General features: G+C 39.3%; 1 protein-coding gene across 1 annotated transcript in view; it reads left to right on the top strand.

Annotated features, from left to right (window-relative positions):
* Window positions 1-25,263, top strand: part of tenm1 (teneurin transmembrane protein 1) — a 173,870-nt gene that overhangs the window by 44,861 nt on the left and 103,746 nt on the right. Inside the window, exons 4-5 of the mRNA XM_069531343.1 lie at window positions 8,144-8,387; window positions 15,161-15,399. Of these exons, the coding sequence (XP_069387444.1) occupies window positions 8,144-8,387; window positions 15,161-15,399 (483 nt within the window). The remainder of the gene's footprint in view (window positions 1-8,143; window positions 8,388-15,160; window positions 15,400-25,263) is intronic.

The following is a 25,263-nucleotide window of genomic DNA, read 5'->3' as shown; positions in this document are numbered from 1 at the left end:
AGCTCAGCTAGCTGCTATTCAACTATTAGCTTCAACCAGGCAAACCTGCACTGCCCTCCACTGCAAAACAGCCAAAATTCATTCAGTTTCAAAAAGTTCAGAAAGGTATGTCATGTCTGCCAAACATCGGCTGATTAATCATAAGTTTTCTGCAGATCATTTAAGCAGCACAGGAAAGAAGGAGGGTGCTCGTCTGAAAATGTAATTCGAGCGCAGGGCCCCTGCAGTGAAGTGTTTGAGTGATGGTAAGCCTCTTGCTGTAGAGCTGAGGAGCTAGACTCAGGAGGTTTCGCGCCCTCTCCAGGGAAATGCTACTTTCAGAATCACCTGCAGCCTAAACATGATTGTCAAGTTGCTCCAGAGTTGTTTTTGAAGATGGGGGTACAAACAAGCAATTACACAAATTTGCACATAGATTTACACCTTAGACACACGCACGAAGCGACGCGCACGCATGGCAGCACGCACACAGAGTGAGTCTTCCACAGAGTGAGTCCTCCGGTATGAAAAAGGCGGATGATGCATTGCTTCTAATTATCAGGGTGTGTAAGAAAATTGACTATATAAGAGGGGAAGCTCTTAGAGCACTCTGTTTCTACATTTGTAATTTTTGCTCCAGTTGGACAACATGATTGTGTCACTTTGTTTAATGGCGATCTCACAGTTTACCCCCCCCTGCCTTGTCTGCAGAGATGAATCAATGGCTGTTTTTATTCTAATTGCTGCCTGGGAGCACACTGTCATCAACGTAATTATCAGTGTTTCGGCTGCCATCGCCACAGTTTTTTATCATCATTGTTAACACTGTTATTATCCAATGTTATCGTCATTATCTTTGTTATTTTCATCACCGCCATTATCAGTAACGTCATCTTCATCAGCTTCATCATCGTCGCAGAGATCATTAGCAGTATTAGTCTGCTTTATCGTACAGTCACCGTTGTTGTTATCGATATTACCATCCTTCACGCTGCCTTCATCAGCGATGAGTGGGAGTCATATTGGAGCTCATAATATCTGATGATATAATGCGTTATCTCTTGTCAGGAACTCTGCTAAGACAGAGACAAATGATTACAGAGAGTCAGATGGTCAGCTAGGGCGGGATCCCATCTCATTACTGAGAGGGAGATGAACAAAAACCAGCAAGTTCTAATTTCATTTGACTGACCTTTTTATGGGGTTAATTATTTATTTCATCATCGCACAGCAATGGAATAAACTTTGTGGCAGTTTAATTCAAGTCAATTAAGGAGCGAGATAGATGAAAAGCTATCCTGGGGGAAATTATTAAGCTTTTATTTTTAGAGTGGGGTGGATGATGTGTTTTTTTTTTTTTGCAGGGCTTTGGTCCAACAACACTTAAACGTTCTCTAAAAGAATGACATTCCTCTGTCAGAAATGGCAGCTTTGGTATTGTTGAGGTCAGGCTCTGTATGGATTTCATCCGGCTTCAGTGTAATAAGTGAAATTAACTCTGCAGTCGGACTCTGGGCAAAGTATTGAAGAGGAAGAGGGAACAAAGACAAATGGGGGGGGAACATAACAGAGCGTGAAGAAGAGGAGGAAACCAGGTACAAAATTAGGTTTTAATATTATTGTGGCCCATGTTTTTATGGACTACTACACAAAATGTGGTATCTTCTTATCAAAGGAGCTATATATTCTGTCTCTCCTGTTAGAGACACGACACAAAGCAAGTTATTATGTTAGAAAAAAGCAACATCCCTTAGCATTGTTAATTACTATGGTAAATATGACAAAATGGCAATGGTGGAGGAAGTACTCAAAACATTTTACTTGAGTAAGACTAGACAAAATCACATTAACTTTTCTACTTAGGTTAAAGTAAGTATTTGCTTTCAAATCCACTTAAAGTTAAAGTTAAAGTACTTGCAGAGTTGATCCTATTCCCCTAATGCAAAGTGTCTACTTCATCATTATGGCGGATTATCTCTCCTCTGAATCCTTTTCAGGAGTTTCTTCACCAGTGATGCTGCTGCTGTAGACGAGCTTTGTTCTAATAGAAGGAGGCGGGGTCTAATGTTACCTGCCCGCCCTGAATGAATCAGTCGACAAGTTCCCCTCTTATTATAAATATTATTTAAATATTTAAAATGAATAAACAGTATGAAAATGTTATGCACTGCTTTGTATAAGGAGTAGAAAGTACAGATATTAATTGGTGAAGTAAATTGAAAATTACTCAAAATTAAATCTACAACAGTAAAGCACAGATGTGTGGGAAAAAAATAATTAGTTAAATCTAACACACACACACACACACACACACACACACACACCTACAACAAATACTAATTTTGCCCTGCTTCCTTTTACCGCTGGCTTTTTTCTTCTCCATGTTAAGTTATTGCTGATTACTTACTTACTTATTGTCTCGTTCCCCCACTTGTCTTGTGTTTCTTTGTGTTGGTCACCAAACTGTGTTGCTTCATAAATAATGTAATAATAATAATAATAATAAAAATAATAATAATACTAATTTCTTGATAAGAAAAACAACAAAACAGTCAGCCATAAGAAATGTTCTTATGCAAAATAGTGACACAGCAACTCACGAACACTGAAATGCTAAAAAACAAGTACCCAGGAACATTCTGCTGATTTTGATGAGATGAAGGTAATAAGCTGAGACAGAAGCTGGACTGTTACCGGCAGCAGAGAAAAAAAGATTTACAGCTTTCCTTTTGATGTAACTTCTTTTTTTTTTCTTTTTTTTTGACAAGGCTGAAATAAATTATGAATATAAGGATAATGTACAGAGTACAGACACTCTGCTGCTTATCCTTCCTTCCGCAAAAACAAAAGGGTTCATTACTCTCCCATTTTCCTGACCCTAACCCCTTAATAATTTTAACAATGTCCCTTTCTGTCAGTAATTAAACCTTCAAACTGCTGTGTTGTTTTTTCTCTGAGGATGTCTCACCGCAGTGTCTCTGCCCTGTTACAAAAAAAAAAAGTAATGTGTACAGGTAGCGGCGAACATCTGGCAGGAACATCCAGACTGATAGTAGAACATTTTAATGAGCGTGACAAGCGTACATGAATGAGCTTATTTTGCACACGTGATTTATTTTTCATTCAAACACTTTTATACCTGCTTGTTAATATCCCTTCTAGAGAGAATTGAACCATTGTGACAGCTCACACATTAAACACACAACACGACCATTACTGTGTGTGTGTGTGTGTGTGTGTGTGTGTGTGTTAGGCATAAGTCATTTTTTTTTACCACTTGCATAAATATGACTTGGCTTTAAATGCTCAGATTCCCATAAATACTTAATCTGTGTGCTATTTTAGGTTTGTCTCACAGAAAGTGAAGCGTTTTTTAAATGCCTGGCCTGAATACCTGTACCTGTTACATTTCCCAGTAAATCCCCCCAGATCTCCCCATCCGCTGGCTATAAAACGCTTTCCCTCATATCTCGCTTATGTAACCAAAAGCTGATGATTCCAGGAAAGTATCTCATAAGAGACTTTTCCAAAATAAAAATAGTTTTTTTTCTGGAGGGTTAAATCCAAGAGAAACCGTAGGGCAGAGGATGTTCCACACTGTCACGACTGTTGTCGAGAGCCGTGATGGCCCCTCCTCAGGCCTCTATCTCCTCCCCACAGAGTTCATTCGATGTTTTTCAACTCCTGGCTAGCTCACCAAATATTGCACGGCCCATTTAAGTTTCATGTACTACTACTTCAACACAACACAGGTTATTGCATTTGTCATTTGACTTTGTGGTAAATAGTGAAATAAGCATGTGTTTCACTGCCATTTCTGCCTTTGTGTCAGAAAGAGCAGTTTGGGGAGCTCCAGGAGTGAAGACTCAAAGCTCGGCTCAGCTTGGCCTGCTTAAGCACCATCTGGCAGCGCGGGCCCCTGTGTCACCCTATTCACCGAGATTACATCCCCCCTCTGGCCATCAATCCCTGTCCCTTCTCCTGCCTTCCTGTCCACTTTACACTCTCTCCCCTCTGTTCCCTCGCCAGGAAACATAAACACAGCAGCGACTGTATCCCCAGAGCTGTTCTAACGTGCTCCGAGTTTTTCAAATGTCTAAATTAATAATGATGTTAGAGGTTTTCAGTTCAAATTTAAGAGGTAAACATTTTTGATTTATTATTTCTAATTCAAAACATAGTGAGCTGATACATCAAAAAGCATGTCTAATTTAACTTCTTATCATCGTAGAAGATGTGTAAGTCCGACTCAAGTCTTAATGGATAAAATAAAAATATATTTCATTACATTTGGAAAATGCAAATTTTGAAAGTTAATTGTCATGTTTGTTTCATTTAAAGCCGCATTTTTTATATGAAGTTCAGTTTATGTATCATTACTCAGCCTTTGATAACAGTATGATGTCAGCTGTGGTGCCCTTGTTGAGCTTTCTTGTTTGAAAAAAACAAAATGTCATCAGGGTTATTGCCTCAATGACAATAACAATGGTGTTTGAAAGATATAGACATTTACCAGACGGGCAAAGTGTAATGAAAGATGCTACTCTGTCACAGGGGAATAAAAGTCCCGCTGTCTTTGCCTGGCTTGATTCTTCCAACTTTAAGGAAGTACAATAATAAATCAGAGTTGCCCTTTTCATTTTCAAATGGGAATAGTAGAACCTTTAAGTCATCATGGTAGGGTCAGCAGATCCTTTGTTTTTGTTCTCTTGAGTAAGGTTGTGTAAAGCAGCAAATTGACACAAAATATTTTCAGTGCTATCAACCTAAACCTTTACATGCAGGCAGGTGTTTATAACACAGGCACATATGATGCTCCACATATACAACTTAACATGTAATGTTATCTAGCAAAGACTAACCAATTTACTCCTGAATTGTAGAATTGACTACAATGAGCTTTTAACCTGAACGTTAATTTTTTTGTTCTACTATTAATTTTTAAAACGTCTGTCACTGCTTTTTACTATATTTCAAAGGACAAATGTTTTTCTTATGGCTCTACTGCATTTACTTTACAGTTGATATATATATCATAGTTAGGCTACATTGGATGAACATTATGTGTACATAATATTTGATTATCTTTAATATATATATGTTGGATTTTTATTGATTGAACTACTGGGCAGTAGGCTAAATAAGAAATGAAGAAACTTCATAACCAGCTAAAGCTTTAACATGTTGGTCACTTGTTGATTTATCAGTAATAATAATCCTACCAATGATGAGCCAATATTTACAATAATATAAAACTCTTAACTTGTAAAATTAGGTTTAACTAATGATATACTGTTTCAGTTGTTAATGCAGAAATGGAATATTTTTTTTCTATACTGCTCATTTTTTTTCACTGACATTGGTAGACATGTTCACTGTTTCTGGACGCCCTCCATTGCTCTCAAGTCATTTCAGTGTTAACATATTCTGAATCAAAAGTAAACAAGTGAAGTGAACAAAGTCAAATCTAAAGTTGACATGTACCTCAACATTATATATATGTATATTTATATATATATATATATATATAGAAAGAAAAGGTGTCCGTTGATGAGGTTTTGTCCTTATTTTCAATAAAATGTTATACTGTAATGTATATACATTCTACAGACCTCAAGTACTTAGAAGAGAAAGTGCAGGATTTCTGGCTGGACTCAGAGCACTCCCAGCTCCTGGTGCATTAAAATAACACACAGTGCAGCGGTGCTCCAAAAATGTTCTGTCTGTTTTCCCTAAGCGTGTGATTTTAAAACTCAGAGGTGGTTCAGACGAAAATAACTTCCATTTCTCCACAACCATTAGTTTAGACTCACAGGTAATGACACAAATACATTCCTGTCATTTCACCCGCTCACAGTCTCACTCTGATTAGCCGACAATTTCCTTGTGCTTTGGTAGTAGTTATGTAAGATATATAGTACAATACAATATTTTATAGTACTATATATAAGTTTAGTGTTTGTGCAGAATGACAGAAAATTACTTTCATTTTGTTTTCTGTTTTCCTGTTATTGTGAACTAATGTTCGGTTTTGTAAGATAAGAAAATATATTGATTTTGTCAATATGGATGATGTGCAAAGATTGAGTTGGCTGTTAATGTGTGAAGCTTATAAATTAAACAGAGAAAGTGTGGGAGAACTGAAAAAAAAGCTCCTTATTTAGCTCCTTAATCACAAGTTCATTTGGAATTACTTGTTTTTTCTTTCAAGAATAAATGGGCTCAATGTGCATGTATGTGTTTCAGATCCATATCAACAGCGTCTATCTACAGACTGAGTAGAGGGTGGTTAAGTACTGATTAAGCACATTCTCAAACTTCGAGTTGACGCACTCTTTCAACATGCTAGAAATATCCAATTTTATATGCAAGTGTGAAATGTGCATCGTCGCAGATGGCCCAGAGCAATAAACAACAATTGAGGGAGGACAATGTCTAGTTAGAACCCCCTGCATGTTTCAGCAAAACCATGAAATAAATGCGTGATGTAAGTAATGGCACGTCATAAGTAATGAAGAGATAATTTCGTCGTGTCAGTCTGCCCCGAGAATGGAGACAAACATTTACCGTGTGCTCTGGAAATGTGACAAAGACAATCCAGCTGCTTTGGAAGATCAATAAAAGTTGTCAGCCTTTTAACAGCATTTGTCATTTTGGAAATTCTAATGTCACATATGTGGATATATACGCACACACATAGACACAAGCAGAGGAAACATTGTAACCATGTTCAAACCATTTTCAAAAAGCCATTTTCATTACAAACCATTTATAGAGCTGCTCCATTAAAATATTCCAGAAACACCACTACAATACACAGTACATCTTATAAATGTGAAAGTCAGAGACCTGAAACCTGATGTGCTCTGTGGCGTGTTGATGAACATTGAACTTGCTGGTGGATGTGACAGAACATATCGGTTGACATGTTTGTGTAAAAAGGCAGCAGTAATTTGGTGTGAAGGGATGTGGCAATATAATGTCAGTGCATGTGCAGAGATTCAGTATTATGGAATGTTGATGCTCCCTAACTGTTTCCTGGCAATATTTGAAAAAGAAAAAAAAGAAAAAATTTGATGTTAGAGCAGATTCCAGTAACATGCAGGGTTTTCTTTATGCAGACAAACTGGAAACTAAAATGAGATTATTTAATACTTTTTACTTTTCTCCGTTTTCATCCGGCGACAATAGTAGGATCTGTTCTCTGGTGTGCGTCTCAGTTTTACTTTAACTCTTTGAGCAAAGAAGATTTTAGTGATCTCCCAGGTGGGCTACAGTTTCAGATACTAAATTATTGGTGACATTTTGGCAGCGAATAGAGTTGAGGACCAATATTTTTCTGTCTACTAGATTCTCAGAGTCCCTCCTCCCTTACAAGGCTAATGTTACATTGATTGTCAATACAGCTGGACAGAGTTGTTCTTCGGGGACTTGGGAATTTGGCGTGCTTGTACAACCGTGCTGCAGCCCTGTGGTGTGAGCTGTCCCCCTGAACACGGATAACTAATGTCCTGAGATGCTTGATGTACAGTTGGGTCTGACCATAGACGCGTACAGATGCCTATACGCTGACATCAAACAAGCACATTTGTACATTTGGCAAAACTGTAATTAGTCTATGTTCGATTCAAGGACAGACTGAAAAGTGAGAGTGAGTAGCAGGAGGGCAGAAGTGAAAAGTGGGAGAGTTATGGTGAAAGAAAATGATAAATGATGGATTGAGAGAGGCCCAGCTAGACCCTGAGGTTACCAGTGTGCGGGAGTTACAGCTGGCTTGCTCATTCCGCCAAAGCTGCAGATCTCATAATAAACATCACATGGGTAGCTGGGGCTGAAGGGTGCAGATTAAGCCAGGAGATGTTAGCTCTTAAAAGACTCCTCAATGTAGCAGCCAGCCAAGAAGCTATTTATGGGGGTGGCTGGAAGTGTATCAAAGCAGGTAGGAAGGGAAGGCTCTGGACGGGGACAGTTTTTAAGCTGATTTATGCCCCTCAATCAGCGCAATAACAATAAACTGTCAAAGAACACGCCACTTTTATTTGTAATTTATGGTACGGCACTCCTAATAAACCTATGTTTATTTCTCCCCTGTTCCTCCCTCCCTCAATCCCTCCCTCCCTCCTCCGCCTGCTCCCCTGCTTTTCTCCTCCGTCTCTCCCCACAGAGCTGCCCAGCAGTCCAGGTGGTCAGTTCACGTTCCGCCCGCTGCCCCCGCCTCCCCCGCCGCCACATGCCTGCACTTGTGCCCGCCCGGCGCCCTACACTCAAGTCAGCCTGCAGAGGAAGACCATGCCGACACGGTGCCAGGGTGGCCAGGGTGGCCAGGGGGCAGACAACGGCTCTAGCACAGACCAGGCGCAGCTTCACAACAGCTGGGTGCTCAACAGCAACATTCCTCTAGAGACCAGGTGAGAGAACGCAACAACTTCTTCTTATTAATGTACCCTTAAAGGTTATTTTCAGCATGGTGTTTTTTTTCTTAACAACTGAACAGAAAAAGGTGAGATCATTTAATACATTTGGATTAAATACAGGGCTTCATTCCAATATGCTTTTAGTCCAGAACGATGGATATGTTATTTTGTAATGAAGCTCTTTAAATAAAGATTTCTTCCAGGCAAGCCACCATACTTCAACATAATGTCACTCGATTAAAGTCGGTTCTTTAATCTCAAAAATGAGGATCATTAGATTAAAGAAGATTTTTTTCCTTCAGACTCCGGAGTCGGCAGACTTTCACAATTAATTAGAAAAATCAGAGTAGAATGATTAGAAATGAACATTGGATTCAAGAATTGGTGAGGATGGAAATGTTGCATGTGTAGTGAGCAGTAAGTGGAACACCACACAGGCCTCTTGGGTAATATTACAGGACTCTGCTCACCATCAAAGTCATAACGAATCTCTCAGGTTTTCTTGGCTTCTTTTCATTTTCTTACCCCCCACTGCCGACAGATTTACCAGTAGACAATTATCTGAATTTATGCGATTCAAAATAAAATAAATATTCAGTATCCAGTAGAAAACCTCTTTTCAGGAACACATTGTGATTCCAACTTCAATTGTTGTACCCAAGAATATTTTTCCAAATGCCCCGGAGGCGAATCGCTGGAATTCTATCCCATGCAAAAAGCATTAAGAAAATGCTTGCTGTATAAGTAATAATTGATCAGGGAATAATTTAGGAGATCCTCATTTGTGGAACTGCTTCCGAGAAGAAGCAGCAAGGTGCAAAAGAATATGTTTGCATGTATAATGAGAGCTCAGTGCTGCAGCTGAATTCTGGTATTATGAGTGGGGACGAGATTGGCAGGCTGCCATGCCAGAAGAAGGGGTTTTTAATAAGTTATGCATTAAGGCCATAATTAGATCTTACCTCATTTAAAGGATAGGAAGAATAAAATTAGATTCAGTGACAATTTAAATTAATCACTGGCCAGACATGAGTATCAATGTAAAAGGCTTGTCAGGAGTGCATTGTAATTACATTACTTCTCTGTGTGTGTGTGTGCTTTAAATGAAAATCCACCATAAACAAAATTTATGCTTTTTTTTTCAAATTGTTCCAACGATATTTCTGAACATAAAGAACTCTCTCCCAAAGAGAGATATGATTATAAAAGCAATTTCCACAGGGGCTCGGTATATTGGATGGTGGCTTTTTGTCATAATGCATTTTTACATTTGGAACTTTATAGTCAAATAAGTTTGATTTGATAGTGTGCTATTAGTTCTTAACCATAAAATGTAATCATATTCATAGTCAACAGAGTAGTATCCCTCCATAACATCATTCAGATATTATTGGCTCTGTTCTGTCTTCAGTGGTTCACTGTTTTGGATGGATTTAATATTCAAGCTCCCCTTCTTCTTTCATATTCTCAGATATCCTAATAATATAATGATTTTATAATTTTTACCCTGACGCTGCTATCTGCTTAATCTCAGGCGTGAGATTAAAGATTTATCAAGTGTTTACAAACTTAACATTGAGGAGCATGCCAATGGAATTATAAGTGATGCTATGACCTCAATAAAAATGGCAAAAAAAAAGAATATCTCTCAGTGTCAAATATACTTCCATTTTCCTTGATGCGAATTTGATGAATCTGTATAGAAATGTATTGACATTGCGTCAGCTGAGATTAAGATTGTTTGAAGTGTGCATGGATTTCCTATTCGGCTGCATATCCGTTATATTTCTGGAGAAGGCAGCTTGTGTAAGTGGAAGGATGCAGATATGGATATTCAATATATCTGACTGGATCTCACACTGTGTGTGTTAAGAGGCATAACAAATGTTGGGACTGTAATAAATTGACTGATGCCCTGTCTTCTCCTCATCCTCTTATCGCTAAGAAATGAGACTTGAATCTTAGGCTGTGCTTGTGCAGATACACAGTGAAGTCAGCTTACACACACACGCAGGTTTGCTTCACTATTCTTATAAGAGTTGTACATCAATTTTCATTCATTGTGGAAGGCTTAACCAACCTTATCCCTAACCTTAATTATGACTTATTCATACCTAACCCTAACCTTAACCTAGCCACAACTCACATCTTACATATAACCTTAACCAGGAGCTCAGAGATTACGTTTTGCCTCATTAGGACCAGGCTTTGGTCCTCATGATGTCTCCCGGATCCTGACAAGGTGTTCATCCTGGAAAAGGTTCTAAAGATATAACCAAAACAAGTACACATGTATAACACATGCACCTACCACATATATCCATATAGCTGTGCGCAAAGGCCTCCACCCACACAGCAACACACACACTCATTGGCAAATATCCAGGTAGAGACAGCCCTTGGGCCGTAGTCTCCTACCTCCTGGAGAGCGGGAACTCTCATTTTCTTCCTGTCTCCGGGGAAATCTGCCCTCTGATATGAATTCAGAGCTTCCTGGGCGTTGCCTCTGGATATTGTCTGAGAAGATCAAAGGCAGGGAGCCAGGAAGAACAGAGGAGAATTTTTTAAAAGCTCCACACAAGACGAATAGAGATGCACGTAGCGTTGACAAATGCAGTTTCTTCAACTTGATTTCAGATCTCCCCTTTTCTTTGCAACCCACCTTCCGCAGAGCAATAAAAGCACCACCTGTGTACTGGCCTCACCTATGTGAAAACGCTCACCTGTAGTTGACATCTTTCTGTGTATGTTTGTTCTGTGTGGACATCACTCCCTCTTTTTATGTGTGAGTGTGTCCTAAGTGTATCTCTGGTCTTTCAGAGTTGAACTGCCATTGACCCTTAGGTGTGTGCCTGCTCCATGTGAAGCCTCCTGTGTCCCTCATCTGACTCACAGCCTTCAGCGGAAACTTGATGGGTGAATGGAGAGAGGAGAGGAAACAAAAAGTGAGGGATGGCTGTCATCTGTCTCAGCTGTAGGGCCACATTTTGGACATACGAAAATAGACAGTCACAGAGTAAAGATGAGAAACAAACAATATTGATCATACCACAGGTTAGGCCAATTAATGAGTCCGACACAAGACGTCAATGTCAGTGGGATTAGATTTGCTAAATACAGAGAAATTGTTCTCCTGTGCTATTTTTGTCGTTTTTTAAAATTTTATTCTACAGTAAATTAGTTGTTTTTGATGCAAGTTTTACCTCGTGGAAAGCACTATGAATCCACTCAATGTCTGAAATGTCCTATTAAAATAAAGTAATTGCTAATAATACATTAATTTGTAATTTTTCAATGCAAAATATCTTCTTTCACATAATTTATTTTATTTATATATTTTTTATATAATTTGCATGGAACAAATATGATATACTTTATTCTGCCGTGCATATACCCCAAATCATCCATCCATCTATTATCTATAACGCATATCCCCTGAGGGTTGTGTGGTCGAGCTGGATCTGACCCAACTGACATTGGGCAAGAGGTGGTGTACACCCTGGAGAGATCACACCCGAAATCATTTAAATTAAATTCTTTAAACTCTCCCCCACTGGTAGAAATGTGCTCATGGTTTTAAGTACAATCTGTATTCAAGGCTGAATATGAGACTGAATGACTTGAGAAGATGGATGTGTTTCTGTCGAGGACAAATGGACGAGGTGTATAGGCGGGTGCCGCAGTCTGGTGTCCAGCGACACTGTCAGTCTGCTGTCTGGCCCCGCTCTAATGGCCTGTCCTCTGTGGGCCCTTCAGAGACCGCGGTCCTTGCAGCAGTCTGTGACCTCACACCTGCCGCTGCTGCACGGACAGAATAACAGTTTTGGCAGGCTGCATGTCTGCCTGAACATATCGCACTCGCAGCCTGTATTAACCCCCGGAGAACACACAGTAACCTAGGGCAATCATTGTAGTCTGTGAATTCCAGGAGCTCCAAGATATTCTTTTGTTATGGAAAATACACACACACCCAGCAGAGAAAAAAACAGTGAGTCATTCCTGTTTTTTTTTTTTTTTATGCCGCTGGTGTTCTCTCCGGTATCGCCATGTTTTACTTCTCCACACCAGCAGTCTTTGTTCTTTTTTTGTTGTTGATGTAAGTCAGTGTGGCCAGAAAAGGCTGGAACTACTTATAATTGCCTCCCCAGATCCACTTTTCTAAATTGTATAATTTCCTAACAGCCATATTTCTGCTTCCTCAACTGACACCCTCCAACCCTCGCCCTCCATTATCCAAACACAATATAGATGAAATGCTACCCAGATTAATTGCCCTTCATTTTAGTTTCCTATCATCATCTGCCATCTAATGTGCTCTTTTTCATAATGAAAATGAACCTCATCCTCATAACTAATACAGCTGTATAACTAAAGTAGTCACTTTGATGAGTTAAAAAAGGAATAGGTAAGTCACTGATCCTTGGCTGTCAGGGATTTTTTATTCTCCTTCATGAGTGCTGTTTTGTATTAGCCACTATTGCACCAAAGAGGCAGTTTTTCTGGATAAATTTGGCTTCATCTCTGATGAAGACTTGGCCTGGATATGAGATTGTGGTTTAATATTCTGTCACTTACGCTGATGTGGTGCGGTGGGTGTATTACATGGCAGTTGGACGCATACATTTTGTGGCAATTTTCTATTGTTTAAATAGTTATTGTGCACTAACTGTGAATAATGTCTGTATTTTACATTTGTCACTTGCTGTATACTGCTCACCTCCCAGAATTTATGGTGGAACATAATATACATTTGCGAGTGGAAGCACGGTGCTTAGGGACTTTCTCAGGCTACTTTTCTTCCTTGATTTCAGCTTTCTGGATTAATCTTTGATGATGCATTACTTGAAAATTAAAGAGACCACTTAAATTAAAAGCACGCAAATGCGGCCTAACATGTGGGATATCAAAGGTTTAACTGAATTACATGCTCCTACAGTACTAAGAGCTTTTCGACAGGTAAGGTTTAGTTAGGACTTTACGTAGCAGCGAAGTGGAACTGTTTGTTGTGTGTGTGTGTGGTATCTGAATCCTGAGCCTGACTATATGCAGTGTTTAAAAAAACAGGAGAGGGTCTCTTCTAAAATCTCCCACCTTGGGGGCCCTTCAAATGAGTTTCAGTCAGGCATGCTTCAGCGTGAGACAGAATTCCGCTGAGAGTGTGGAGATTTGCATAAATAGAATAAGAATAAGAAACTAGATAGGCTACCTCAGAGAAGATGATGTCTCTGTTGTGCCGAGGTAATTGGCAAAGCCAGTGAATCATAGTCCTAGATAGGCCTGCACAACAACTGTGATTGTTTCCAACGTCACACCATAATCTACTTAAAAAAGACACAGGAGGTGGTCCCAGAGGTGACAGGTAGTTTGTGGGACACAGTGCGGAAAGGCTCCCTGCTCTTAAGATAAAGATGTCAATTAATTGACGGTTCTCTAAACAAGTCCCCCGAACAGCAATCGTCCAGTGATAGCTTAACAACCGTGAACAGGCATGGATAGTTCTGTCAAGTTATAGGTTTCTCATGCCAAGCAGAGCGAGCTGAGGTCACAGCCTTTTTTTAATTGGCTTTCCAAAACAATAACAAAAACCTCAAAAGCAAAAGTGTGGAGAATGGATTAAACTCTCTTTATCTGCTGTAAGAACTGCAAATATTAGCATGTATGGCTAGCTAGCATAAGGGCCTTCTTACAGTAACCAAACATTACTCCCAATGCCAAGGAGAACACCATAAAATAATAATTACATTGTTTTGGGATTACAAGGTCACCATAGCTCATGCACTGCTTAGTTTGTCAGGGTTTAGGGTAATAACAGGATTTAGGGATGTTTACACTCCTGCAACTGCACCCAAAGCACAATGGTTAATCATTCCCTCTCCTCTTTTAGTGTCAAATGTTAAAGCATACAGTGGTTTTATAATACTGTCAAAACTATACTACAGCAACACTGCAAGCGGAAAACATTTGTTTCTTTCCACATCTTTTATAATCAATTGAATGATTTAACTTTTTTACCAGTGCTTAGCTTGAGTCTTTAAGTACTTTATTGTGTATAGCATTCAGACTTAGTACCTGACACTCCTTTTTACGAATCAAGCTTGTGTTTTTAATTTACTCCTGAAACTAAGATTAGCAGAATTATCTCGCTACGGCTGATCAAATCAATGACTCAATGACTGTGAATACCCAATTTTACTGTTTTTACTTAAGTAGGCCTAACTTCTTTCCCCACTGCTATAATCATAGACTCATGACTACTCTGTCTTGTCACTTGGTGTACGGCTGCAGTTTAGTGGATAGGACATGGACCAAACTAAATACAGTCATTTATCACACTAATATATGTGCTTATATTTCATTATCTTTGGTTTTAATTAGTTAATTAAAACTATAAAAAACAATTGAGAGCTAAGAATGACTCACGATTGTTTGAGAGCGTATATCAACGCTACTTCGCTACTGCAGCTCCATCAGTCTAACATTACTAGGCAGACTCTGGCTCCAAATCTGCAAGATGGTGGCATTCGTATCTAGAATATTCAGCTTAATTTCTGGATAGTGGGAGGAGGTGGAGGCACATTGGCCATGTTTATATACAGAATATGGTTCAAATCTGCTGGAGCAGTTGTCCTTTCAGTTTCAGTTGACAGTGGACTAATCAAGGGCGCTTTGTTTCATAAATTATTCAGGATATTGATAATTAAATCTACCATCGTTATCACAGTAATCTGCTTACAGACCATTTATTTTGCTTTTTTTTTGTCCCACAGACACTTCCTGTTCAAGCAAGGCTCTGGCTCATCAGCTCTCCTGTCAGGGGCGGGGCAGGGTTACCCCCTGACCTCCGGGACAGTTTACTCTCCTCCACCGCGGCCCCTCCCTCGCAGCAGCGTGACCAGACCACTGTTTACTTTCAACAAGCCTCACCGCTGCTGCAACTGGAAGTGTACTGCCCTGTCTGCATCACTCCTCACGCTCACCTTGGCCTTGCTGCTCACATATGTCATCGGTAAGTCACAGTGCACAGCAGCTATCAAGGATACAATGTTGTCATGTGTAGCCAGAAGTTTTTGTTGAGTTTGTTCAGACTTTATTTAAATCAACGCTGTCAAAACAGATTGCAAGAGGAGCGAGAAAATTTGACTGTGTTTGGAGAGACTGCCTAATTAATTCAAACAGGGATCAATAAAAAGTACAGAGTAAGAAACAGAAACTTTTACACGTACACAATTTTGCGTATCAAAGGGTAAAAAAAACCAGAAATAAAAAGGGAAAAAAAGAAAAACAGAGAAGGAAATCAATAAAGAGAAAAGCAGGACTGTTGAAAAGAAGGAGTTGGGTTAAAAAGCAGCAGGTATTGTTTTCTAAATATGACACTGCGGAATATTCAAAAATGTTAAATATCTGTCCAAGACTAAAGCACAAAAAACTGGTAATTACTCTGTGATGAGCATATGCAATACAATACGAACATACTGATTCACCCCCCCCCCCACGCCAAAATAAACACACACACACACACACACACACACACACACACACACACACACACAAACACACACACACACACACACACATTAACCTTATTATAAATTCAAGCCATGTTGTTTGTATAATTTTAATCCACCTTTTTTGTCTTAGCATATTACTTCATTGTGCTGTGTTTAATATTAGAATTTTAAATTTGTTTTAAGCTGAGATCTCACTTTTTATTTTAGTTTTTATTACACCTCTGCAAATTTCATTACTACTATTAATAATATATCTTTTTGTCATCTTATTTCACTAATAAAACAAGAACTAGAGTTAATACATTTCTACTTATTTTAGGAGGAAATAATCACATTTTTACTACACATTTTCATGACAGTTTCAGTTATTAGTTACTTTACAGGGTAGAATTGTATATAATGCACTGTTACTGACTAGTTTGAGTACTTTTTATTTACTTTACATACTTTACGTTTGTCCTGTTGAGGAAACTCACATACTTTTACTTGTGACATTTTCACTGCAGGATATTAATTGTAATGGAGTATCTTCATAACGCAGTATCGCATGAGTAAGCACCTTGTTCCCGAGCCACTCATGATTGAAGATGAACTGCAGCTTTTATGACTGATACTTAGTAGTAATTTGGATCTTTTAAAATCACAAAAGTTTGGAGAGAGTTGCTCTTGTGGTCTGAAAGATCAACGGCGGAGTTTGTCAAAGTCAAAAACAAAATTTATTTATCGATCCCCTCCGATTGCACCAATTCCCTGTGAGTCCTCAACCTTGGCTCGGTCCTCCACCCCATCACACTGTCTCCCCTCCACCGCCCCGAGAGCAGATAACCCAACCCTCCACCCAGCCAGTTCATTTCCCTCCTGTGGTGGTGCTCAAGGTCACGCCAGAGCAGGCGGGGGTTTGCATTAATCACATACACACACACACACACACATACTGGTGAATCCATGCAGATTAATCCCTAGGCTGAACCATGCTATTCCATTAATGTCCCGGCCCCGGTAATTAGTGCATTAGTGAGGAGTGTGAGTGATGACTTGGAGACAACATCACCTTTTAATTGGTGTCATGCTCCAGTCCTGCTTGGCAATGATTGATCTTTGTGTTGACATCACCATGGCAACTGCACCAAGATGTATGGGATGTAAGTACAGATGATATGTTAGCCTGTAAATCAAAGATATTCAAATAGTGAGATTAAAGTGGTCATGGACTTAATGTCTTTGTCTAGGGGGAGAGGTTGAGACACAGGCCACCAGATGATTAGGTTCTCTCATTACATAATGATTCAGTAATTTTAATGAATTAATTAACAGTCACTGACAGGAACTGAAAAGAATCTCTCTCCCTCAGTAGTTTTGTGTGGTATTCTCATCTGCATCAAATTATAGCTACACTTACTTTTGCTTGGAATATTGATTTTGAGCCTGTCCCTTATTAAATCATGTTCTGAAGATTCATCATTATTATCAGAAATAGTGTAATACAAAACAACATTTATTTATTCAATTTTTAAAATATTATAATGAATTTGACATTATTCAAAATATAATCAGCTATAGCAGTGTTATGGTTTTCACATATATCAACAACAATAACAATTATAATGATGATATCATAATGTCAAGATTATAATTGATTTTATTAAATATGAAAATGTTTCCAAGGAACATTATAGTTTTTGTTTTACCTTTGTATGTAAAAGTCACTGAAGCCATTAGCATACTGCTATTTGACAGACAATTCAAGAAAAAATATCACATTTTCTCTTATTCAAGCATCTGAATTGCTGATTTTTTAGGAAATATGTAATGCTAAGCTATGTCAGAGAAAAAACATTGCATGGCCTCCTTTTTCTTTTGGTTAAAGACCAGATGATTAATGGCTAAATCAAATAAATTATTGATATGCTTATAATGAAAGTAGAAGTTGGTTGCAGTCCTTCATTCAAGTTTTCACATTAATATCCACTTTTTGTTGTGAGCCTGCAGGCCTGGTATATAAAGAGTGTATTGTCTGTCAGTTTCATACAGCAGATAGTGCTGACTGAATCAAGACATTTGCAACATTAAAAAAAACCTTGACATATTCCTTTTCAGTCGTGCCAAGCCGGAGCCAAACATTTCAAAATGTTGGAGACGCCCCCCCCCCTTGGTGAAAATCATCTTAACGCAGCTGTTGCATTTGGCAGAATCTTCATCTTTTCTCGTGATGCTCAGCCAAACTTTGCACTGCTTTCTTTGCCGCAGTCGTCCGTGGTGCTCTGTGGATCAGAGCTGGTAGCTGATCTCCCATGTTAAGTGGAGCTGCACGGAGTGACCAGTGTTGTAACAGCAAGGTCTTGAACACTTGATGTAGTGCTCAGAAATTCACTGAATAGATTTTATGCGTTTTGACAGTTTGGCTCCAGCTCTTAATACCCACCTCAAATTATTGCCAGTCCTCAAAGCTCTTTTTTTTCTCTCCAAGTTATGAGACGAGTTTATTAATTCGGGTGAAAAGTAACTTGGCAAATAATGGAGGCAATAATATTATGTCAGAAATTAAGGTTTCTAATTAGCACAACAATGGCACGATGCATGATTGCAGAGATAATGCTGTGTGTAAATGATTGCAGTGTATGCCCCCTGTTGTGATTAGCTAAGGCAGGCCTCCTCTCTTTCTTTACTGCCCTCTCTCCCCTCCTCTCATACCCCCTGGTGTTACAAGGGCTGCGAATAGCTTTGTTAATTTGTTTATCTCCCAACGTACCCCTCCCTCCCGCAGTCGTAGCTTGTTATTAAGCACAACACGGCCATCAGATATGAGGAGCAGGCATTATGATAGCAAACGGGGCATTTAAGGAGAGATAGAGGACAGATTAAGATTGCATCTGTAATCTTAAAGAATATTGCTGCTGACAACAAGACCAGGAACTAATTTTCTATTTCAAACCTCATCTGCCTCCGTATAACCTACCAACTCTATCATGCTGTCAAACAAAAAGCTAATTAGAGTATTTTTTGCATTAATGAATGTCTTGCTGTTTTAAACTGTTACAAACCTTGGTTGTTGAATCAAATATGAGGAGAGTGGGATGTGTCAGTTATGAGAGATAATCATCTCCATGGCAACAGGGAGAAGCAAGTGAAATGAGCAAATCAGCAGCTCCCCTGCAATCAAATGATCACCTCCAAATCACATTTCAGTCACTCAGCACACACACAGAGACACGGACAGTGCACACTTAAAGCCAAGCTCCTCTTTATAGTTCTGTTGTGCAGTATACGTGATGCTTCAGGGGACCAGGCGCTTCCATAAAGAGCCCAATGACTCGTTAGTGGCTTTAAGTTCATTACTTTCACGCTTTTTCTCTCAGTAGATCTACTGTCACAGTTAGATGGTAATTCAAAGAATCTGCTTAGAAACATGGCCATTAATCACAGGGGTCAAACTCTGGATAGCCTCCAACTGAACTCAAATGAAAAAAGTTAAAGTCTCTATGTTTATTAGAGCTACAATAAATAATGACTTTAATCAGCAACAAATCTGCAGATTATTTTCTTGATGTACTTCCCCAGAGCCGAAGGTAATAGCATCACACGTCTGCTGCTAACAGCTTATCATGAAATAGGGGCTATTGTATTCTATGTTGTTGACCACCCTGGCAAACTAAAATTAAAACAGGGGGGCGCACATCATGCATTACACACATTATACCAAAAAGACATTTACTCTGATTCACATTTACATTTTACAACAACATGCAAGTCATAACTGTGTAGTACAGATGTTGGACTATAAGGATGTGTGGTGATGTTGGAGCATCATTATTACCCTTGTTGAGCCGTCCATTTTCTGTCGGACACCAAAAAGACGATACTAGAAACGGATTAAGCCTCGCCTAATTCTTAATGAGAGGCAGCATCTAAAGTAGCATTAGCAAATAGGATCAAAAAGGCTGCTGTTGCGTCATTTTTGTGAGAGTAAAAATGTGTGACCGCAGACGGCTGACATGTAACGCATCGGGAAACCTCCTCTCTGCTATCACAGCACCAGAAGAGAGAGAGAGAGAAGAGAGAGTGTAAACACTGGTGTTGCCATGTTTGCCGCCTGCTGATATTATTGCTGTACTGACATAAGCCAAAATCAGTGCACCTATTGGCTGTTAACAGTGATGGATTAAAAATCATGTCACCACCATTAATGTGTTTTGATATAAAAAAAAAGATTTACTAAACATGAAGGAATTTAATTCTCACAACGAAAAAAGCTAATTTGCTTGAGGCAGTAGCACAGACTGTTTTTAAATATGGACGACAGGTCTCCACTTCCTCTCATTATCCAGAAAATAAGCTCAAATATATTGGATACAAACACAGCCATCTAACACATTTGGAACTTACTGGAAAATTAAGCTGTGACAAAAATCAGTGAAATCAAAAACTACATAAAATGACAGAAATTATATGAGAGAAATTTGTTTTTGATGGGGACTTTTTAGTTTGGCCAATGTCCCATCCATTGGCAAGCAGTGGGACTTGGAAGATTTCTTTTTAGAAACAGAAGAAGAGAAAAGCAGTGAAGCAACATAGTTTTACTTTTCTAAATGTATTTATTATTATTGTTGTTGTTGTTATTATACATTAATATGATTTTCCACATGTATAATGGCAGTGGAAGTTTTTTTTCTAGAAAAGTAGACGTTGAACTGCTCCGTAATTGCAGGTAACAGTGTAATAGTTTTGTTTGCTCTTCAGTGTTGTGTTCAGCATGTTTTTATTAGAAAAAAGGTGGGTTGCTCATTATCACTATTAAAAAAAATAGAAAAGAAGCAATTTTAGGAAGCAGAGGAAGTGGCAAACCAAAATAAACAATTATCTTTTAATTAGCTGTAAATATAGCTGAGGAAGCTCTGCTAAGTTGTAGGGGGGCAGACTAAGTCCCAGTACTTACTGGTTCATCACAGTGGCTCACGCAGATGCAGCTCATTTATGTTTCAGGCACACTACTGGTCGGTTGATTGAACCTGGCTCACAACTTGCATAACCAGCAGCTGTTGTATGAAGTGTGGAGCTGTGTCTGATCAAAGTACCTGGAGAAAAGTAGCTGATGCTTGCTCAAAAAAAGTTGCTTGGTTTGTTGCTAAGGCTTGTTCACATCATGTTAAAGTGCTAAAGGGCTCTGAAACGTTGGCAGCACGAGTGACAAAGTTGTTATGTTGTAAATGCTGGAGAGACTGTGGAGATGAGGGCGGACGTAGGCTGAGCTGTGCATGGTTTTAGATAAACTGGCAATGGGTTCAGATGCTCTGTGCACTTTAAATAGAAAATGCGAAAAAACTGCTACATTATAAAATCATTCAAATTAAAGGAATTGTCTGGTCTGACAACTTACACAAACTGACAATGTTTCCTTTATTAGAGACACAACCTCTGATGGTTATTTGGTGTAAAATCATCACACTTGAACTGTCACAGATCTTGATTTAGTCACATAATAAACTCGTGGAAAATACATTTTATGCGTCTCAAGACATAGAGTTTCCCCCAAATGGTTCTTGGATTTTCATTTGGATCTGTGCCAGATTACACACACTCATAGAAATCAGTCCCTTACACATGAGAAATAAAGGAAAATGTTGTAAACCCCTCCTCTCGAAAATACAAATCCTGGATCCGGATTAAGATCTGGATCTGCACCAACACTGAATAAATGCCGACATAAATATTTACCTCCTTGGTGATGTAATTAGGAACTAAGCCACATGCACTTCCCTTCCACAGGTTTCTCATGTGACCAAATCCACATGCCAAAATTTATTACGCACTGTGATGGTGCGTCATCTAAAGCATAGGTCACCAATAGGTGGACTGTGGTCCAGATCCAGACCCAGACTTATTACTTTGAGTATGTTCGTATTTGAACCTGTGCACCTTTTCTTGTCTTTACGGTAAATCCTGGCAAAACAGGGAAGAGTTTACTTCTCTCACTGAACAAGAGAAAATGGGGAAGAGATAAAAGGAGGTGTTAAAGCGGTGGATTGAGATTGTTTATAGGTGTTATGTAGTTATATATTAAGAAAAAAGAAGAAAAGGGGAAACTCAAAATAAATCTTTTTATTAATTTTATCTAAAATTAAGCTCTTTATTTTAAGATTCCTTTTTCAAAAGCTCTTTATTTTGTTTTTAATGTGGAAATTATTAATAAACATTGTTGAAATACTATTCTTCATACAGACATTTATACAACTGCTTGGCTACTTTAAAATATATGGTACTGAATCATTACGCTCGTTAGACATTATGATGTTTCGGACCTTTGCTTGAGGAAATTCTCTCTAACTGGACTTCTTTGAATTTTAATTGAATATGCTTCATCTAAAGTGTGGGAGTTTTTAGTCAGAGCCTGAACAACATGCTGCTCTGTAAGCTCTGCAAATCAGAAATGGCTTATCGCAGCAGCACAACCGCTATGCACAGGCAAGTAGAGGGAGGGAGAGCGAGGAGGAGAGAAGGAGAACGGGCAGAGGGAGAAGAGGTAGGGGGGAGGAAGGAGGAGCAGAGAGTAGGAGGGGGGGTTGTGTATGTGCTTGGGTGTGTTTGTTTCTGAGAGATGAATTATTCCTGTAAAAAAATTTCAGTGTAACTTCAGTTCAAAGTTTCTGTGTTACTCAAATTGCACAAATGTTATTTTTGATCAATTCATTATTATATTAATCAAGTAATAAAAATAATCTTTAAATGAATTGATAATAATTAATCAATAGGTGCAGCCTTAGTGTGCAGCAGGTATTAGCTGAAGCCATGCTGATATCGAACCTAAAGTCTATATCTCTTGCCAACAACAAATCAGGAGTGATACAACTATAACTGTTATGAACATATTAGTTGATCCAACTCCAATTTAAGGCATGCATCTTGTCACAACTGTGCAGTCACATGAGAAACCGACATTTGCATATTTGTTTGCATATTATAAGAAAAACATTTACATATAAGAAAGTTTCCAAGTCAGTAACTCTGTGCAGCGTAATTATAGAAATAACTCAACAGAAAGACAGGAGTGAAAAACTCCTTGGCCTGAATTTCCAGTGCGCCAATGTAAAGGACAAAGGAGCAAAGAGTTTGAACAAATCCACGTGGACACACAGACATGCCTAAAGTAAAAAATGATAAATTGGAAAAAAGCTCAAATGTGCTGATTCACTGTGCCAAAGATCTCCTACTTTTATTCACCCTGAACTGTGCCCCTTATCCAATCAGACGGCACAATCTTCAGGCCATTGCAGAGCATATTGCACTGTACTCTGAGATGGTTGTACTGTCTGAGTGGGATAAAAACGATTTGAAAAGTTTTGAACATTGAGTCATATCAGTTCCCTGAAGCTATAGGTAGGTGGTACAGACAAAACGAGGAAGGCGAAACAATCAGCACTTGATAAATGTGATTTCTGTGATGATGCTCTGTGGATTGGACCGATTCCATTAGCGAATCCCAGCCCCGTAGTAATAATAACCTCAGTCGAGTGACGAGTCAGAGTCGTGGGGATTGCAGTCTGTTCTGATAGCAGGTGGTGGGCAGGAGGCCAGTGATGGTGAACAGAGGTGAAGTTGAAAAGGGGGCCGGCTGAGTCTGGTGACGGCTGTTGAGGTGCTGAGTCGGCCAGTTCCTAATAAAACGTTACCTTCTCCCAAAAGGGACATTTTTGAACAAGCAGTCGGCTGTTTTGTCTCGGATGAACTGCGATCCTATTCATTGTGCAGCTCTGTTGAGGAGGGCAACCGGCAACCAATTATCTACTCAGCAATCCTGAGTGGGTTAGATGGCTGCTACAACCTTTTTCCAGTAGGCCCTGGTAGGGAAAAGCCTTTCTATTAGGAGGGCTCTCGCTAAGCACGTTTTAGTTGGACACAAAAACAAACAGTGACTCAATCACAGTAGAGCAATGTGGGTATGTTGTGCTCTTTGCATTGGCTTCATCTTTGTCTCAACAGATTGTTTTAATGTGTTGAAGCTTTCTTTCACATTTGAGTCATTTTGTGTATCTCAATTTGTGCGTGTCTGCATGTCTATGGTAAGAGCTCATTATATTCAGCTTCCTCTTCTACAATTTTCTTTTGACATTCATTCTTTTTTGCAAATTGAAAATGACCCGGTTGCTCGACTTGCAGCACATTTCTCACCATTTTTCTCTTCACTTTCTGGCAACAGCTTCTGAGCTTGTTTGCTGTAAAGTGTGGTCAGCGATCTTGCAGCATGGAAACAAAGAATTGGTTTTAAACAGCTCTGCTCTTCCTGCTCAATTGGTTTTCTGTTTTTTGGGGGGAAAATTGGTAAAAACTAAAAAAAATAAGCTTTACATACTCCTGTATCTGAGTGCAAATGCACTGTATGTGTGTGTAAGCGTGTACATGAAGGTATGTGCGAGGCTTTTTGATTGTGTAAGTGTGTGTATTCTTGTGTGTGTGCGCTCCTCAGCCGAGCTTCTTTCAGCCAGCTGCTTCATGCCTCATTGGGGTCTGTATTGATTGGTCCAGTTTCTCTTTGTTTTCAGTCTTCTGTTTTGGTCGTCTGATGCAGCTCTAAGAAACCCGCTGGCCTTTGCTAAAAATGCCCTAACAGCCACAGAAGCCTTTGGTAAAATTGCATTAAATGGCTCGAAAAACTGGTCAGAAAGCTCTGAATGGTGAGAGAGCCCTTTGGTAAAATGTCTTTAGAAGGTCAGAGAGGCTGCGATAAAATAGCCTCAATAGCTCCAATAGTTCACCGGTACGTGCAGAAGCACATGCACTTGCCTGTGCACTGTAACTGACACTCACACTCTTGCACCAATACATAAGCACGCAGGGATTGAGCTGTATGTGATCGGCAGTTGAGAGTCGCCGTTCGTCTGCAGTGTTTCGTCTCTCAGTGGCTGCCGGAGGGGAATCTAACATGGCGCCGATCCCCTTCTCATTTAACACTATTCTGTCTGTTGTAACATGACTCAGCTTTCAGAAAGGGGCCATATCAGTAACACAGTGAGTGGGAGACAGAGAGAGAGAGAGAGAGTTAGACAGAGGGGACTGTGACAGAAAGAGAGAGGAGGCGTGATTAGAAATGAAAGAAACAACAGAAAAATGTGAGAAGCAGAAAGCTGCGATCTGTTGGACTTGGTGCACTCTCGCTGCCGTGACTAACTCGATGACAGTGACGGCGAGTTTTACTGGTACATAAACACAGGGATGTACAGCAAATCTCATCATTCAAGTCGTAAGAAGTGTGTCACCACCTCCACTCTGCCTTTATCCCTCTTTCCCGTCATTTCATCCCTTTCATCCAAACAGGACTTTCCATCCCAGATTAGCAAGGTCACACTGATGATGAGGTTTATACCAGTCAA

The sequence above is a fragment of the Paralichthys olivaceus genome, chromosome 9, assembly GCF_024713975.1.
Source record: "Paralichthys olivaceus isolate ysfri-2021 chromosome 9, ASM2471397v2, whole genome shotgun sequence".
In the NCBI taxonomy this organism is placed as follows: Eukaryota; Metazoa; Chordata; class Actinopteri; order Pleuronectiformes; family Paralichthyidae; genus Paralichthys; species Paralichthys olivaceus.
This window is presented reverse-complemented; position numbering and strand designations above follow the sequence as displayed.